The 19,981-nt window shown below is 30.8% G+C and overlaps 1 protein-coding gene across 1 annotated transcript; it reads right to left on the minus strand.

Moving 5' to 3' along the window:
* Window positions 1–1,300: 1,300 nt before the first annotated feature.
* On the minus strand, window positions 1,301–19,980 carry LOC134263923 (short stature homeobox protein 2-like). The gene is made up of 4 exons (XM_062746276.1): window positions 19,688–19,980; window positions 8,651–8,850; window positions 4,480–4,537; window positions 1,301–1,944 (listed from the first exon to the last, which is right to left on the minus strand). The coding sequence occupies exons 1-4, from the start codon at window positions 19,935–19,937 to the stop codon at window positions 1,571–1,573; spliced, it is 882 nt and encodes a 293-aa protein (XP_062602260.1). The 5' UTR covers window positions 19,938–19,980; the 3' UTR covers window positions 1,301–1,570.
* Between the last annotated feature and the right edge of the window lies 1 nt (window position 19,981).

Genomic DNA, 19,981 nt, shown 5'->3' on the forward strand with positions numbered 1-19,981 from the left:
TGAGAAAGTACTTTAATGCGAATACTGTACAGAGGATTATCTTCATTCCGTGTTCACTTTCACATTTGCAAAATTTTTTCACTGTTTGAAAATCAATCAAGCACACTTCTGATTAATTTTTTATTCAACACTGACTTAAATATTAGCACCGAGGACGAAAGGAACTAAATTTATACGCAGCACATTTTTTTTTTTTATTGAACTCCAGATTAATACGATTTTTTTTTCTATTTTGTAATTAAATTTGCTCTTAAAAAGCATGACTTAGTCTTACTTATATGTTCCTTGACAAAGATGACGTATTTAAAAGAGAACTTTAAATATCCCGTAAAATGTTTAATTTTTGTTGATGTGTGTTTTTAATTATATCTTTTTTCTTTTTTGAGTTTTCTAGAGGAGATGTGATCTTCTATGGAAAGACATAAAGGGAAAAGAAAATACCTTTGGTATAATTATCCTGAAATCATTTAAGGAGGCTGGTGGGTCAACAAATTAATCCCAAATTAACCACCAGATTTAACTTATTTTTTTAGATACGGTATCTTTAGCTGTCAACTATCATTTGACGAAGAAAAAAATTCATACATTTTAGTTTTGAAATTTAATCATTTTTGTATATCTTTATATGGAGCTCTCCTTTTAAAGGAGACTGAAATAGTCTAAAAATGGCTGCCACCCCCAGCCTCGTTAATTAAGTGTTTCTGTGTGCTACTAGTAATTTTCATATATGACCAATCAATCTTTCCATTTCTAGTATTCATATTTATTCATCATACAGACATTTAAATCTTTTCTTATGACAAGTAGAAAATTTTACATTTTACAAATGCAAAACAATAAAAATCAAAATGCTTTTATATGAAAAGTAAAAAGCAAAATACACTAATTATGAGAAAACCAAATTTTAACTCTTGAATCTTCAAACGAAAAAAATCTGAAATCGTCGAATATGTTTTTATTCATTTCTTTTCTTTACTTCCAAGATTCTGCCATATTGTAAACATAACATTTATAATAAAAAAAGAACATGAAAGTCAAGAAAATAAAGAGACTGAGTGAGTATATAAAAGCTTTACTATAATGTACTTCACATAATGGTTATAACATTCACACTAGATTTGTAGTTCTAAAAACAACATGCCTCGCTCATTTAAGAAAATGGAAAAACAGAGCATCCAAATTCCTCATCTAATATTAAACACATTAAGACCGATTCAATTGTCATATTCACATTTATCTTATATATGTACAGCAACAATTGTAATTAATTGTAAAATAATATATTAAATAGAGTGAAGAATAGTACATAAACTTTTTAAAAAGTTACAGTTGAACTTCGGTATCTCGAAACCTGATATCTCGAATACCATAGATAAATGGATATCGATGTGAATTTGAAGTCCCAACTACTTTTTTTACCACTGATATCTCGAATACTCTGAAAGACTGAATATATTCAACAAAGACAAGTTTATAAAAACTTCAAAAGTTTGCGACTTAGAAGAGATAAAATATCTATGATATCATTCAAAATACTGTCGAATTATAAAATCCAACAATGTTTACTTTTTCAGATTCCCAGTGAAGCTAGGTGCTGTCTCGCTTTCATTCTAAGATCCGCAATGCTGGAATTCTTGACCTCATATACACAATGTAAGTATAGAATTTCGAAATTATCTGCATTTATGAATAAGTTGGTGTCATGCAAGGAGTCGTTTGACTTTCTGTCGTAGTTCAAGGCCGCAGCATAGTGGTGGTGATACAGAAGTAAGGGGTGGAGGGCCTGAGGGGCGTGACTCCCGGGGGTGGGGATCGGGTAGTAGGGGAGGAAGGGCGATATGGGCGGTAAGCGCTCGATCGGTTCACGCATCGGAGGCATGGTTACGTATGGCGTCATTCTGCAGGCGTCTAATGGCGTTCCTTGTGCTTGAATCAGTAACCCAGCTGTAAACAAAGAAGGAAAATGCCTGTTAACTTTAAAGGATGCCATGTCAATTTTTCACTGATATTTATGTTTCATTGATTCTTATTTTTCACTTATACTTATTAAATTATATTGCCTTATATTATTTGAATCCCATTTACCAAGGGTTGTTTTGTAGCAGGTTTTGTTGAAACTTTCCAATTTAATTGATTCTTGTAAAGACATAAAAAATATGAGACGGACAGACCGAAAGAGGCAGGTCAGACAAATTGTGCTTGAGCTTTCAACTCAGGTGAGTTAATAATAGATTTAACATTTTCCTTTACTTACTCAGTATTATGTTTTGTTAAATTGTACCGAATAGTCGAAGAAATTAAGAGTTATCTGCAACTTTTCCATGACCCAAAGGATAACCCTTTGATATTATGCCCAGAAGTTCATGTTTCAACAACGTATATCAAATAATGAATTGGTTTCGCAATTTATCATAATCTGGCGAGGCATTGGGCCAATAATTGGCTATTGCGGAAAATGTTTACTCTAAATATGCGAGAATCTGACTAGAATTATTAGCCACAGAAACTGACGGAATATTCCTAATGAACTCAAATACGTTAATCTTCGAGCTGGCTATCTTTTTTATGTTTGACTAATTTGCACCCACTTCTTTTCAGTTGCCTCTAATAAGTCTAGCGCAGACGACAGCGAAACTTCCAATCGACAGCCTTTCGCAGACAGTTCAGAGGTCACGTGATTTTTTGAAAGAGAAAGATTTGGGGTTTCGTTAGAACATGTTTGCCGCAATAGTTAAATATTTGTTGACGTCAATTTATCATCGTGAGCAGCATTCAAATTTGTAATACCGGTTTCCATTGTCAATAAGCCTGGGTTCCCCACTTATTATTTGTTCATTGGGAGAACCAATGAAATAAATTATAGAGCTAATTTTCAGAACCATCATATATCAAGAATCTCCTATCTGCAAAATAATTCAGTTTCGAAAATTAACTCGTTTGCTTGATTTTTTTGGATCATCCTAGAAAATATATCTTAACTATTAATTGTATTTTCTCGACATTTCGAGATTTTTCATCAATCTCAATTTTATATTAACAATGAAAAGTAATCAAGAGTTGTCAGACAGTAAATGATTATCATTATTTTGGAAGGAAATTGTGTTTCCAATTAGATTACATCGTCGCAAATTTGTAAATATATATAAATGTACCGTATATTTATTTGTTTTATTGAACAATATCGCTATTTTTAAAAACATCTTCTGACAGAATGTAGAGAAAATGGTATTTCTATTTTACTTGTCCTTATCAAAAGCCTGAGATAGGTTGCGGAAATGCTATGAAAGGTTTTCATATCAAAATTCTGAGGGAAAAATGATGCAAAAATAATAACAAAAGGGTAACAAAGTGACTAATTTTCAGTCAATTTGTGCACAAATCATACAATAGTTATCCCTGTGAGAATTTATCCAATAATTTTAAAACTCAAAACACAAAAAAAAAAAAAAAAAAATTACGACGGACTCTAGGCTTTAAGTTCATTTTTTTTCCAAATAAAATTAAGGTTTTATTATTTGGAACGAAGAAAACTTGCTTTCTTACTTAACAAATTAGAATATGGACGGCCTTGATCAAATTTCTTTTGGAAATTAATTTTAAAAGTTCGTCAAACTTAACAGGAATGTACTCCCCGCTTTGTACCGTACTAATTTTGTTCTTTATTCCTCTCGCATGCCCTAATCTATCTATTATTTTTATATTTATCATATAGATATAGTTCTATATTGAATTATTATTTATCATATATATTTTTGTAATCTCCCTATACTATAATTGCAAAATGGTTATGAGATTAAAATAAATGAATAGAAACTAACACAATCAACTTTCAATTTACCATTTTATGGAAAATTTGCCCCATCGAGTTTTGAAAATATAAGTTATTAAAAGATGTTAAAACACAAATAAATAAACCGATTTTAACTTTAATATTTCGTATAAGGATATTATCGCAAAGAGTATATTATAAATTAATACTATTTTCATTTAAAAAAAATTATACCCATGTATACGTTATACTTATGTATGAAATCTCGATTCGATAATTGTCGTCCAAATTGGTACAATCCCAGAATTTCGACTTGTTCCCAAAAAATTGACATTGATGAAGTGCATACCCCATTAGGACAACTTGGAATATGTCTATTTTCGGGGGGATAACTTCACTAAGGTGTCAATTTCTCTGGCGGGTCATACTCCCAGTTCCTCCTTATTCACCTAATTCATCACATATTGAACGAATGAAGAAAGCGAATCGGCAAATTGATCAAATTAGCCCAAGAAAAGCTGAGCAAATTAGTATTGATTATATTACCGTCACAAGTAAACCCTATTGAAACTATCTTCGCAATTAATGTGATTTGTGCTCTATAATAAATATAATCCAAATCGGCGAGCTCTGCATTTCGTGATGTCTATTAGCTTCTAATTTTAGGCGACATTTCTTTCTAATAATTGTTGCTGTCTTTAATATCATACCTTTCTGCATCTGGCTTTCTTGTTTTCTGCACTTTGCTCTCCGGTTCTGAAACCATACCTAAAAACAAACATGATTTCTTTCAACTCATTAATTAATAGAAATCGTGACTGTTACTTTAGCTTTTAAATGAATTAACGATTGTTCCAACTACATGTATTTATACGTGCTCGATAGCATTAACAGATGTTTAACATTACATCTACTAATTTTTCCCTAGTATGTAAAATTAGATTGTTAGAATTAAATATTTCCCTAGAAATCACCATTATTAGACCAATCACCATTCCGCAATGTGTATAAGTCAAATCATCTTACCCTTGCTTCGAAAGCTTACTCTCTGATAAGTTTACATCGATATAATAATAAAAAGTTTAAATGTTAATCATTGACGGGGTTAGTCTTGACTAGGACAATTAAAAGTTTAAGTATCATTAACAGAGTAAGCAATATTCTCGCTGTCTTGACTAGCACAATTCAACATTTTATTGCAATTCAAATCACTTTTCCTGATAGTTAAACAACATTACAACATGTATTTTTAAAACATGGAAATCAAATCATAAAAATATTATGTTCTAAATTTTGAATTAACCGGGTGTGATAACTGTTATCATGTTTTAAACTTTGCACACATCAGGTAAATATACAGTAAAATTTAGAAGAAATGAAATATATTGAGATAACGAACAGTATTAAACCTCAAAAGCCCATTTAACAATACAAAATAGAAGCAGAGCAAAAAACGGTCCTCCAAAACCATCAGATGTGGGTCAGTTACCATGGGGAAGCGAGCATCCCCGGTCGACCGGTCACACCCGACGTGTGCTCATTCGGAAGATAACGAGAAAATCCGTCGACAGTGTATATATAATGGCCAAACAGTTAGTACAAAAACGTCAGTCTGCATTCGACTTGAATGATAAATTGTGTTTAACGCTGAAAAGGTCATTGTATTGACCATAGAACTTACAAAACGATGACTTTAAACGAGAATACTGATATTCTTGTTTCAGCTACTTCTTTGTCAATGATGTACAGAAAGCATGAACATTAATTATCGTGGAGAATACCGGTAGTTGTATTGAAAAGTCGTAAATTTTTATGCTGTTGATTTGGGTAAAATTTTGTGATTTCGAATTATCCCAAAGTTCCTTGGAATTTTTAAGTATCCACATCTGATTTACACAACTTCTCAAATAAATTTTTCGCAAAGTACCCGTAAAGCTTCTCCTTCACTACTGTTTATAGTGAGGAGAAAAGAAGAGGCTTGGTAAAACATTTACTAGAACCCGCTATGTATCTTAGTAGGGATTTTTATGAAGTGGTGGAATCCAATATAGATATGGTGAATCAAATTTATTCTGGTTATTGGGAATATTTTAAATATCCAAACTGACATATGATTTTGAAGAATTTCCTCCTCAGGAATGGAGTAAAGCTAGGGCTGTCCTCATCATGTCACTGTATACTACATGTAGTAAGCCCCATCTTTGTTCACTGTACATGTGTATTTTTGTATATATGTTTCCCACCTCTGATGTTTTGGAGGTTTGTGTTTGTTCTGCTCCTATTTATATTGTTTTATGGACTTTTGAGCTCAAATACTGTTCGTCATCTTCAATTGCTTCATATAAGTATTTTGCTTCAAGGACTTTATGTCATGTTATAAATTTTAAGTACACCGATTGGTAGTAGATACAAAATTTACAAGATGACATTTATCTGAACTGAATTCTCCTTCATTGTCATTGCGTATACTCCGGTGCGACAAAATGTCACCTGCACGTCAGGAAATAAAGTTACCCAAGATTTCGGATATCAATTGCGAAGGTCAAAGCTTTATATTGGGAAAAAAAACATAATGCACGTTCAATGAAATAAATTGAAAATATAAGATATACATGTACTCCATACATCATAAAAAGGTAAAATGCAATCATTTGGAATAAATGTGAAGAAGAGTTTATATACCCTTGGGCTGGGTAAGGAAAAGGGAAAACTAATATGGCATGTGTCTATTTACAAGTCGTGTTCAGCTTTAAGTTAAGAAAATTAGTAAGACAAAATCAAGACGTTCCAAAGAATATTCCATTCTACAGTGAGAAAAAAATCTTTAAATGAGCTAACGACATCAATAGATCTCAATAACATCTCTCAAATTCTGCCTACTGTTAATCAAAGGGGATTTCTAATTCCTTCTTCATTGGTAAAATATTACATTTTCTATCATTCTCAGCAATCATTATGTCAATTCAATTAAATTGACGTCGCTTTTCCATTGTTCCTGTTGGTGATGCCATGCTTAGACTTTTCGCCACCTAAATTATCTGAAACATATGAGGACAATTTCCCAACACAATGGAGCTGATTAAAGTGATTAGATGAAACTGTTAGAACGTCAGTTTCGACGGGCACTTTTTCACTTCATCTTCTAGTGAAGTCCCGTAGGAACAACTTAGGATTTTGGAATAGATTTGAGACTTGAATTACTTTCGATATTTTAAATCACAGCTTGTTTTTACTAAGTAATTTAATTTAGCATGAAGAGTTGCATAATATTTTATCCTTGGAAAATGTATCCTCTGTCTAACAGTTGTATAATTAATTTATAAGATACGTTATATAAAATGAAATTAGGTCTGTATAAATGAATGGGATATGTTTCCTAATAATTATTTACTTCTAATGTCTTGTATGTACTTTTAACAGATTTAAAAAAAATCCGGAAGTTCTATCTTACAATTAATAAATGAATACTAGTACTTTGTACTTATTAATATTCTGACATACATGGAAAAAGTAAAAGACTATCCTCTATTTTTCATTACAAGTTTACGGAAAAGGAAAAAATGTCAATGATAGGTTACTGTTTGTTTCATTATAAACTTGAGAAATACTTGGTATGTAATCGTTCACTGGGTTTTGTTGGAAAATTAAAAATATTTTTAAAACAATTGTTGTAGTCTGTTCCTATTTTGATTTTCAAAACGACAGAATGGAATGTATGTTATACTTTTACTCGGATAGAAATGCAACATTTTCATTTCTACGTTCTATAATAGTTCCAAATAACTTTTCTTCCCTTGTCAAAATTCCTACAGGCCTGTTATAAACTGTGAAATAAATTTGAATGACATATTTTGGCTAACATTAATATTATATAAGTTATTTTGTACGTCTTACATTTTAATAATGATATTTGAAATATTTGTAATACTGTCGTAAAATGACAGGATACAGTTTGCAGTATTGTATTTTACATTTTCTCTTGCCCCTGTCCTCATGACAGATTTTCTCACATGCGCATGTTAGATTTCGTCAGTTAAGGAATTTATGTCAATAATCCTCCTTCTGAATAGATAGAATAAAACTAAATTTCACTAGAGTGATCAATCTAAGTTCTAATTTGTTTAATTAAACTTTCTTTATCTAATATCTTCAAATGTCAATTATATAGGCATGCTTCGTCCGTATAGGGGTGACACGTTCAAAGTTATGTTATTCAATTAGGAATGCTGAGATTTAGGATTTCTCTTGGGAATCTGCATGCTAACTTTATCACTCCAATGAAAATGTAGAAGATAATACATCCAAACAGATGAAACCATAGTTACGGTTAGATTCCATAGTAACAGAAACTTCGTCTTTTTTCAAGTTCAGTTTCTTTGTGCTAAATATTGCTACAAATCTTACATATATATCCGTGCATCTGAATAAAAGTTTATTTCTAATTTTTTCTTTAAAGATTTGCTGATTTATATACATGTATAAGATTTAATTCTAGACAAAGTCTGTAAAATATTTTAATGCATTACATTTTAATCCCCCTTAAAAATAGTGAGCATTAATTAATCATTCTTGCTGTGGTTTTTTATACTGAATTGGCTACGGATAGTTCCGTCCACCTGATTAATACATACTTCTCACGGCGGGATTGACCCGTCCACAGAGGAAGCTGTCTCCTCCAAGGCACCTGATCCCGCCTCTGGTACATCGAGGAGTCCGTGTTTTATTCCCTTTTCAAATATTTGTATTGTTTATGGAAATTTGAGACGTTATCTTTACTTTTTACATACTTACTAAAACCTCCCAAATTGTTCCAATGTTTTACATATTTAATGAGTGAAAAATTCCCAAATTGTTCAAATGTTTTATTATTATATTCCTTACTTGGACTCTGGCTTCCGACAATCCCAGTCTTTGACTGAGTTCCTCTCTCATGAAGGCGTCAGGGTAGTGCGTCTCGTCAAACAACCTCTCCAGCTCGTTCAGCTGTTCTAACGTGAAGTTTGTCCGGCTCCGTCTCTGCTTCAGTTTTGGGTGATCCTTCCCTTCCTCTGATACGCTGTTCCTCTCATTGACGGCGGATTCTGAAATGGAGGAGTCTTTTGTTATAAGATATGTTTATCTTTTGTTATAAAAGATGTCTTTTATTTTTAATATCGTGTGTTTACACATGGTGCATGTAGTGCAAAACTTTTTTATTTATATATTAATTATATTTATCTATAGAAAATTTAGTTAATTAACAATCTCCTTGTACAAAAGACAACTCTTTTTATTATATTTATTGAAAATACGTATCACAGATTCTACTTTGAAATAAATACATGTCTATTAATTAAAATAAAGCGTTCATGTCATTTATATTCAAAAAAAACAGTAAAGCATTCAAATATATGAATAATTCAATCTACGTATTTATTATTCATTATGTAAGTGAATTTTCATATGCAGATAATGATACATTTACACAGTTCGCAAGCACTTCCAAACATCGTTACGTCATAATTCTACTAAATAAATATACATTAATTCAAAGAAGATGCTGATTAAAAAAAAACAAGATTGTATGGTATTGAAATTCTTCAATCAACAGCAACTGATTTTCCAAGCATCATGTAATTAAGGATAAATTTCTGAATTAATACATTTGCTGATTTCAGTAATAATTCTTTACAAAAAATTAATAATTTATAACATAATTATTATTCAATTAAAATCCTTTGATTTAAAGAGGACATTGATATGTTAAACCAATAGATCCGGTGTTGATTAGAGAGAAATCCACAACTGGAATACGTTTGTCCGGTAAAGTCATATGAACAATCTTTCATTTTGTAATTGTACAGAAAGAATTGTCGCGGCATGAACCTTAAAGACTTCATTTAGTTGTGAAAATTAGCGGGTGTTCCGTCTTAAATTACCAATGATTCTTAGAGTATAATCCAATCCCAAAAATGTCCGTCTTTTCCCCCTTTCAGACCATGTTAATATCCTATACTTAAAAAATTATCTTCCGGAACCGTAATTTGCCAAGAGGGAATTTTGTTCTTGGATGCAAGCAGTCTTTGTTACGAGGTATAGCTGATAAAGAGAACAGTTTCTTAATTTCTGTTACAACGAGTGACAAGTGTCTTTTGTGTTCAAAATTAGTCAGACTGAAAATAAGCAAAACGTTTTTTTTTTTATGAAAGATTAATATAAAGATAAATGTATCTTATTTTTGCTATACTAAGGTAGTATTATTCATGTTTGAATTAACCTTGCAAATGTTTTCTTCACATTTTTTCATGTTGTTTGTTTGTAGATAGTTAGAAATTGATTGAGTTTTGTTCAGGCATTTTCCATATCATAGACAGATGCTTCTTCAATAAAAATGGTATACTGTACTTGTCATTGGCCATTTTCAAAATTTTTCTGCTAAAACGCATTTTCATTGTACAAACAAATACTCCGGAGTTGACACTCAAAAGAAAAGTGACAATTATCTATGTAGTTTTGGAGATCGGGTCTTCCAACAATCTGTTGAAATTCCAATGGTTACCAAAATGCCCCAATTTTTTGTATTCATAAAAAAGTACAATTTATTATAGGATAAACTGAACTTGTCATTGGCCATTTTTAAAATGAATAAAAGTGCTTCCTAATAAAACACATTTTGAGTTTGTTTAAACAAGAGTTTACACATCGATAAATTCTGAAAAAAGAACGTTCAAATAATTCCAAAAATTATAAAATTATGTGTATTTTATTTTGTACGGCGTAGGAATACTTTATGCCGCAAAGAAACGTATACAAGATGAATATAGATAAAATCCAACCAAATTTGTCAAAACAATCAATAAATAAACTTATAAAAACTTATTGATAGTTGTTTACGTCAACAAATATCGTATTCTCCAGAATAATTCGTGTTTGACCATGGCCATGTTGACATAAACAACAACGTCATAACGAAAAAACCACCGATTTGCTCTGGCGTTCAAAGATTTAAGAACAATACATGTAGGATGTAAACATATGAATTTTATTAAAACAATAGTGATTTCCCTATCACAACCATACCAACTGAGCTGATACTGATGAACGTCGAGAAAATGACAGCATGATCAGCGATATATTCACACTCGTGATCCGACAGTGACATAAACATGATATTCCCGTCTGTCAGTCCTGTTTATCTCCTTTTCATTCATTCATTTTTATATTTTCATTTTTTTAAAATACAAACTAGAAGTGTTTTCATTGTTTTTACAACAGTCATGAAAAAAGAATTCATCGATGTGTAAACTTTTTCTTGAATCCAATCAAAACACAGGGAATCTAAATTTATGATATGTTATTATGAAAATGTCTACGTGAAAAGAAAAAAACACTTGCTGTGACCTTCAACTCAACATTTTGATATCATTAATTATTTATTAATTAATAATAGTAACTTCCATTCGTATGTCAACTCGATTTATTCCAGTAAACTTGAAATAAAAGATACCACAGAGTATTACACATCTGTTTCATATAAAAGTAAGTAGAAAAAGATGTTAATGGTAATCTAACAACAAAGCTCTTATGATAAACGTGATGATTTAACCATTTCAACAGCCAACTTCTCTTACTTATCTAGCAATATACCCTTATCACCTTCATATAGGGTTTATGTTTCTCAGGTGATACGAGAGAGCATGGTCTAAATGTCTAAAACGGGTCAAGATATTGACAAACAAGGAAACAAGAATATAAACAGTTTGTTTAAAGTCATTACTTTTGCTTTGTTTTTGGTCGATACAACGATCTTTTCAGCAAATACATTACAATGTAATCATTGAGTAAAATGCTGATTGACTTTCTTTTTAATATAAATAAATTCTTATGCGATTATTTACACACTGAATTTTCCACGTTTTGTTTTTCCCGATCATGACAAAGAGGACATGGTGAGTGTGGCCGGTCGGCAGGTGGGTCCTTACTCCACCATGGCACATGATCCTTCACCTGATGTCTCAAGTCCCGATTTGCATTTTAAATATAGTCGTTATGTCCATATTCTTTCTACCTTTTATGATTGTGACTTTTTCATTGTCTTTTCAAGAGTAATGTACTAATTTGGAAGTACATTTAAAGGTACCTAGCTTTCTGAGTACTCTCAGATCTCCACTAACACTCCATTTGTTAAACGCAAATTTACAAAATAAAACGTGCTTTAACGTTCATATTTTCTCTTAAAGCCCTCTATCCGTGTTTTCTGTTTGCCCTTTTTGCAAAAGTTTCTTAGTGGTTTAGCATCATAGCGATGTTTTTTGCTTTCTAAATCACCAACTAACCATTTTCAATTGCCAGTGAAACTTCTTGCCTTTTGGGTCTTTCATTATTGTTATTTATGATACTGGCAACTGAATTTTGAGTGAGGTACTGTATATTCTAAAAAAAAAAATTAAGAGGTATGGTGGAACACCTCGCAAACTTTTTCTCTGTTAAAGCTAGTTGTTCAACTTCCTCTACTTTTTAACACTTTCAAAGAGTTACCTTTCATAGAATTTGAATGACTACCTCCGAGCGGTATTTTCAAATTCCCCGTCATCCCTGTTTTCTGGCCATCAAAACGCTAGGCTTTTCCAATTTGAAGCTTTATTAAGCCTTCATAAATCTTTAATGAAAACTGCTCTTTTTTTGGCCACATTTTTGGTCCTTCCCTTGATTGCATTGCATTCTTAAACGTCTTTAGTGTGCATACTGCATTGACGACGAATTTTTCTTCATTTGCCCGATCACAACAAAAATCACATGGCAAGTATGATTGAAAATTTTTTTCAATCGCAATTTCTTGTATCTAGTCATGTTACTTACTAGTATACTAGTATAAAAAACAGTTATTCTGAGAACAATGCATAAGCAAAACTGAATGCTACCGCTATGGGACTTAATGCAGAATGAGTTTCATACTCAAGTGAATAACATTAAAAAATTCAATAGCACAAATCAGTCCTTTACAAGAAGTATCTAGAATAAAGTCCAGAAAAACTAGTAGAACAAACTGTTTGACATGCAAAACAGAGAGACAAAAAATTAAGATCAAAAACAAAGTCTTTGTAGGAGTAAACACAGCATTTAAATTTTCTATATATTCTTACTAAAGTGATCAACTTTGAGTAGGAGATATAACTTCCATATAAAGATGAAAAACAGAAGTAGTATTCAAACTCAAAAATCAATTCAAAAAATACCAAAAAAGATGTAGTGCAAACATGGACCTCTAAAACATCAGGGTAGGAGCAAGTACCATGGAGGAGTAAGCATCCCCTGTCGATCGGTCACATCCGTGAAGCACTCTTTGGAAAAAGAGCCATAGACAGTGTGTTAAAAATGTTCCATTTTGAAAAACATCTGTCTACATTTGACTTGCTAAATGATGTTCTTAAACTAGACTCTTAATTTTTTTGTTTCATAAGCTCTATTGTCAAAAGCTTGTCCCGTTTTTGAAATTGTTTGTACGTGGAGCATGCTCTTTCGTATCGAATCAATTGAGAGACATAGATTCCATATGAAGGTGATAAGGGTGTATTGCTGCATAAGTATGAGAAGTCGACGCTTGAAAATTTAAAAGCATCACGTTTATCATGAAGCATTGTTGTAGTTATCGTTTTTGAAGCAAAATATCTAAATATGAAACTTTTGAGTGTTTTTAAATTTTGTGAAGCATTTTTTCTATTTGTCTCGCTTCAAATAGAGCGTTGCTCAAAAATCAGGTACATGCTAAATTACTCCACCACCCCACCCCAGATAAATCACAGACAAATTCCAATACGTCCATGACATAAGTGAATCTGGAAAAGTTTAAAGGTATTAAATTACTACATGTATTTCTGAAATGGGAGGTGAAATTTAGGATTTGTTTTGCATTGGCCATGTTTGGATGAACTTCGAACAGAATACAGACATTATCAGATTTTTTTTAACCTAGTTTGTTAACGCTTAGCACAATAAGGACTTTTTTTCCCATCTCTATCGACAAATAAATTAACAAATCAAAAATACAGCGCAGTTTATAGAAAGGAAATTATAGGTCTTAAGTCCTCATTTCCTGCTTTGATCTAATTAATGAAGTGAAATTTCCAGAAGTTAAATGGCTACTTTCAACCTTAAATTAAGTTAATTATAAGTCAGGTAACGAATTTATCAAAAGAAATCTGGGAAATAGAAAAATGAAGGATCTTTCATTTCTAATTAGACTATCCCTTTGAATGTTTCTCAACCTCATTCATGCAAAATAAAGAAATTCTTAATAAGGATTAAAAGAAAGTGAATTCTTTGATTTTTTTTAAAGCTTTATCACTGATGAAAATGTGAGATGGTTAGTATTCATTGATTATCTGCTGATCCAAATTAAGTTTAGTATACTAAGAAAAACAAATATCAGTTTATTAAGTTCATATTCTTAGAAAAATCAAACAAAATGTTCAAAACTCCTGAATCATTTATCGAATTTGATATTTCATTTTTTTTATTTATCGAATTATTAAGAAGCCAACAGTAATAAGTATCAAATATGGTTTGTTAATTGTGAGAAAATAAAATAAAAATTACAAATATTTAACACTAGATCGAGAAGATTTATTTCCCTTTGATGTTGAATACTTTCCTGGTAAAAGAGGGGTCTCTAGTAAAATAGGTATTGTCCCCAGGGTAACATTAAATTTATTTGTACCGAATATATTTTATTTCATTACTCATTTGTTACAATCGGCTGATATTGGAATCAATTATTCATAAATGAAATGGTTAGTCAAAGATTCTTCGTATCAAGCGCACGGTGATCTAAGGACGGGGTGCTTCAAGTACGTGAAAATAGCTCAAATGTGTCGTCAATTACGTTATAGATTAAATACATCTGTGGTCACCTGGGATGTTTCACGATTACAGAAATAAAATTAGTTTATAAATGATAATCAGCGTGGTAATTTAAATCGAAAATCTTAATTATTCAGTAATTAATGTTCTGTATACAAAATCTTGAACAAAATTTAAAACATAAATAACAAAACATTGGTTGTGAGAGAACATACAAATAATACATTAATATTTAAGCATTCTCTTTGGAACTTGGGGATACATGGGGGAATACGTTTTGCTTTAATCATAAATGTTCTTTCATAGCAAAAATAAGTCGACATCAATCTGCAATTCATTTCATCTCTGTTAAAAATTTATTAAGTTTGAGGAAGATAAGGTAATAAGAGATTTACCCTTTATCAATAATGGTCTTTTTTTAATTGTATTTATTATGTTTTTCTTTAATCTTCAACTGTAAAAATGTGATCATTTACAGGAAGTATAATTAAGCAGAATTTTACCTAAAAATAAATACTGAACATTTTGTGTCGTATTGAAAATTAATTATTTAGTTGTTAAACAACTATAGAAAAAGTATTGTTTTAAAAATATTTTTGAATGAATCAATTTTCTTGAATATTAATAGTTATTTGAAAGCTTTTGCTAGCAGAACAAAGTCCACTGTAGCTATCAGTAATGCAAAAAAAACATTGTTATAATTTTGCCTTACAATTAATTATAAATATGGATTGAAATCCAGTATAATTATTGACATCTATAACAAATCGTCAATCTTGAAATCTGAAAAAGATTTACGATGAAACAAATTGGAAATGAATATATTATATTCAAGGTTTGAAAGGCGGGATAAATGGTGTTTAAAAAGCCATTTTTAAGTTTAGAAATGTTGTATTTTTAAAAAAAAATAATAAATAAATTTACAAGGGTAGGGGTTTACCGATCTTATTGAAAACTAACACCTATAATATAATCTCTTCACCTTCAAGATACTAGAGTTCTCGTATCTTAGAATAAGGACTAGAAAGCCTTCCCTTTTTTTTTTATAAGAATCCAAGTTTTAGCTTCACATTAATAGGAGTAAATATCGCTTTTAGAGTAATTTAAGTGCTTATTGGAATGATTTTGCATTCAAAGAATCTAAATTTGAAAGTATTCAAACTTTTTGAAAACACTGTGTGATCTTTTTAATGATTATCTTAAAATGTAATCATAGAACTGCATATTTGCGACACTTTCTCTTTCTCTTCTTTTTTTTCCACAGATATGATAATTTAATTTTGAAATGTACAAATAAGTGCTGGAGATAAAACTGCTTAAGCATAGATCAATCTTAGAAAGTTAGATCACCTTGGTTTGGGTTAAAATATAATTTATTCAGTATAATATCAAAATATATTAAATATCCTCTTGTTTTTCTTGAACATGCTACAATGTTCAAATAACAATGTCGAAAAATCAAACTAATTGAATAGTAATACTTTTGCAATTTTATGGAACAATAAGTCATCCATAAATTGATACAGTGTATAATAATGTAAATAAATTTTGATCCGCCATCTTCAATTATCTTTATGTTGAAAGTATAAGTTTCTTTTCTTCTAATTCTTTTCAATCATGCATGTTAGTGGGAGAATATTAATTCTACGTAAAGAACTTTTTTCATATTTTCAATGATGATTACAATGAATATATAAATTAACAGCTATGCTGACAATTAGAACTTAGAATTAGAAGTTACTAACCATAAATATTTTGTTTACATGCAGATGCTTTTTCTTTACTAGTAACGCTTTCATATAAAACAAAACAAAAGTAAAAAGCATTACATGTACATATAATATATTATATATGCTATATGGTTGCTAGTATTCATTTATACGAAATGAAAGTATTTTTTACAACATGTATAATTTGATTGACCGGGATAACCTTTATTGTAAAAGGAAGGTTATTTCTGAATGTAGGTTACTTATTAGGACTGTCACATTGATTTTGTATGGAAGGATATGGAGATAACAAATAGTATTGAATATCAAAGTCCATAAAACAATAAAAAAAAATAGGAGCAGAGCAAACACGGACCTCTGAAACATCAGAGTTGGGATCAGGTGCCATGGAGGAGTGAGCATCCCCTGTGCTCCTTGTCATGATCGGGAAATAACTAGGGCTGGGCAATAATATCGATATTTCAATATATTGCAATACAGTGACAAAAAATATCGTATTGCAATACGATTTTGTAATATCGATATATTGGCAATATGCATAGATTAAGGAATTTTGTTATCAAATATAAAAATGGACTTATGAAAGTTTGTTATTAAGCCAAACAGTAAGTCAGAAGTTGTTTTTTGGGAACATTTCAGAGCATAACTTAAATGAAATCAACAAGATTTTTTTTTTCGTGTTGGTTACTTATCATGCTATGTACATTCTGCATGTAAATTAAAGTAAATATAGTAAGAAAATGCCATTTTTATGACATTGAAAATATTGCAATACATATCGCAATACAGTTAAGAATATCGCAATATATCGCAATACGAAATCTCGGGTCAATACCCAGCCCTAGAAATAACGGAAAAATCTGTCGCCAATTCAATGTACAAATAACGGACTAACAATTAGTATGAAAAACGTCAGTCTGCATTTGACTTAATGTACGGCTAATTATCCAATAGACAACCACATGGATATTATCTACCAGACAAACTGAGCGACCTTTAAATAAACATGTAAATCTTAAAAGTCTTTTTGGGGATCTAATTTAAATTAATGAGATTTATCATAATAACAGTTTTGTGTAATGACGATAATAAAAAGACAGGTTTGTTGTCTGTATGCATGTAAACTGCATCTCATATCGAATGCAGTCTTTTGTATAATATGAACAGTTATTTTTATCTAGTGTAATAATCACCCGTTTTTCATTTAAAAGCAATATTGCTCAGTTCTAAATTCTTCCAGTCACAGTTCTGTTTAAAATATTACACTGTGTTCTTTCAATTCGCTCAGTTTTGAATTCGTCCAACCTTGAGTAGGGGGGATCTCTGTAAAGTAGTACAAGCTGGAGGGGGGGGGGGGGTCGGAGGCTATATTTCCATTAGTGCTACATATATCATCAAGATTATATACATTGTATGGAGACAAAGTGTGAGCATTCTTGATTTAAACTTTTAATTTGTGCCAAACTTTTTCAATGTGTTCCCTTTTTGAACACATTTGAGCAAAGTTGCATAAAATATGTATATGTCTTTACTTTAATTTTTCTTTTATTTTCTCATTTTTTTAAATACCGGTACATGTTTTTGATTTCGACGGTTGCCAGTAATACAGATCTACATGAAATAAAAGTGCCTAGCTGAGGGTTAATTGTATCCCTACATGTATTCTAATTCTTTTAAATAAAATGAATATATCACTGAAAAAAAAATTGTTTTTAAAGTAGAGGGTGGACTAGATATAAACATTGCTTGTATATGTATATAATATATATAAATGTTCCACCTTTTATGTGACCGGTCGACAGGGTTTGCTCACTCCCCAATGGCACCTGATCTCACTTAGCTCTGGCTTTTTAAAGGCGTTTGCTCTGCTCACGATTTGTCTTGTTGTAATAAACTTTTAATCTTGATTTAAAATTGTTTTTTCGATATATTTGATTTTATCGATAATTATTTTGAATCAATGTCAATAAAGACTTTAACATTCGAAATAAAAAATAGAAGAAGAGAGAAATTGAAAACATGTAAAATGCAAAAAAGAGAGAACATCAATGAAAACTATGTTTTCTCTGCTGAGTATCTAAATGATACAAAAGAATAGAATACAATCCATTAGTATGCAGTATATGTATATATGAAATTCATATTTCCTCGTTATACTGGCATTAAATAATTGATGCAAGTTCAACAACTCTCATCACGAAACTTTGAAAAGCTCTCTCTCTCTCTCTCTCTCTCTCTCTCTCTCTCTCTCTCTCTGAAATAATATGAGATTCAAGTGATTTAACAGAAATTGCTTTTCAATTTTCTTTCTGAGATGTTTTTTTTTTCCTTTACATTGTAACAATAACAACAATAACGAAAGTACATCATTCTTGAGCCTATAAAGATTCTTTTACAACTGAAACTTATACTTGTAGTTTCTCCATTTTTTTCCATTTAAAATCAAATTGTCTAAGGATCTTGACATAGTTCCTTATTCTCAATCTCTAATAAAATATGTTTCCACGTAAATATCACAGAATCATTTTTTTTATTTTAATTATAATTTTAAGCATGATAATTATCTCAAGATTAATAATTTACAATCGTTCATGGAACTTGAAATTGCTATTGGGTATAAAAATAAATTTGTTATCCTGAATGATAACTTAATAAAGACAATACATTTTCCATGGTTGTTTATGAATAAAGTGTATATATGTTTCATTTGTAGATGATGATTTTATCTGCATGCAAAGTTTGCAAAGAATCATGCAAATGGAGTTTTATGAAGAGACTTACTTTTACAATCGACGACTGACATATACAATTTAAACAGAGACAATCTCCATTTACTAAAATGTAAAAATCAGCTGTCGAATGTAAAAAGTAAGTCTCTTCACAAAACTCCAATAATAATATTTAGACAGTAAGAAACTGGTATGATGTGTTTTCTGTTATATAAAATACTTTCTTAATTCCCAATCCTAGTGATACATTTATTCTATTCCTTCTGCCCTCTTTCAACACTAATATTTACTGAATTTAAACAACAAAATTACCAATAAAAAAAATACTATTCATATACCATTTTGGGAGTCTTTTTTGTAAAAATTATATCTAAGACTCGTAAGGGAAAATACAGCTTTAGAAAATATATTGTTTCTCTTGTACCTAAATATTTTGTTCATTTGCTTTAGAAAATATGTTTTTTCATGATAAAAGGATAATTTTTGTATATATGTACTTGATTTGCATCATTATTTACATAATTTGAATGAACTTACATTAATGTCACTGGATTTAAAATAAAGGCCTTACACCCTTAAAACATAAAAAATGTATGTTAAATAAAGCGATATTTACGTACCATTGTCAGATTCATCGGAACACTCTATTGTTTCTACTTTAGTGGTTGGAGGGGTCCCCTCTTGTACCTCGTTTTTGGAGGTTTTAGGCTCCGGACTTTCACTCCTCTTACGTGTCCTCAGATCCGTGGGTTCGGACGGGGGGTCAAACCCAGCCTCTACCTTACAGGGAAAGGTAGGGGTTGACTCGGGGAACTTTGGTATATTGTCTTTGACAAAAGATTTTGACACAAACTCGGTTAACCCTTCCATGCTTCTTTTAGTGTCTGCACTGCCATATGAATGTTGCCTCACTT

Source organism: Saccostrea cucullata, unplaced genomic scaffold, assembly GCF_032062105.1.
Source record: "Saccostrea cucullata isolate Sc308-1 unplaced genomic scaffold, CSIRO_AGI_Scuc_v1 ctg2744, whole genome shotgun sequence".
NCBI classification, from domain to species: Eukaryota; Metazoa; Mollusca; class Bivalvia; order Ostreida; family Ostreidae; genus Saccostrea; species Saccostrea cuccullata.

Bases quoted from the DNA above. Each gene is read 5' to 3' on its own strand.
- LOC134263923 (XM_062746276.1), bottom strand. From the start codon at position 19,937: ATGGAAGGGTTAACCGAGTTTGTGTCAAAATCTTTTGTCAAAGACAAT. The intron at 8,851-19,687 runs GTACGTAAATAT...CCTCCATTTCAG, and splicing joins TTCCGATGAATCTGACAATG to AATCCGCCGTCAATGAGAGG. The intron at 4,538-8,650 runs GTAAGGAATATA...GTTTGTTTTTAG, and splicing joins TGTCGGAAGCCAGAGTCCAA to GTATGGTTTCAGAACCGGAG.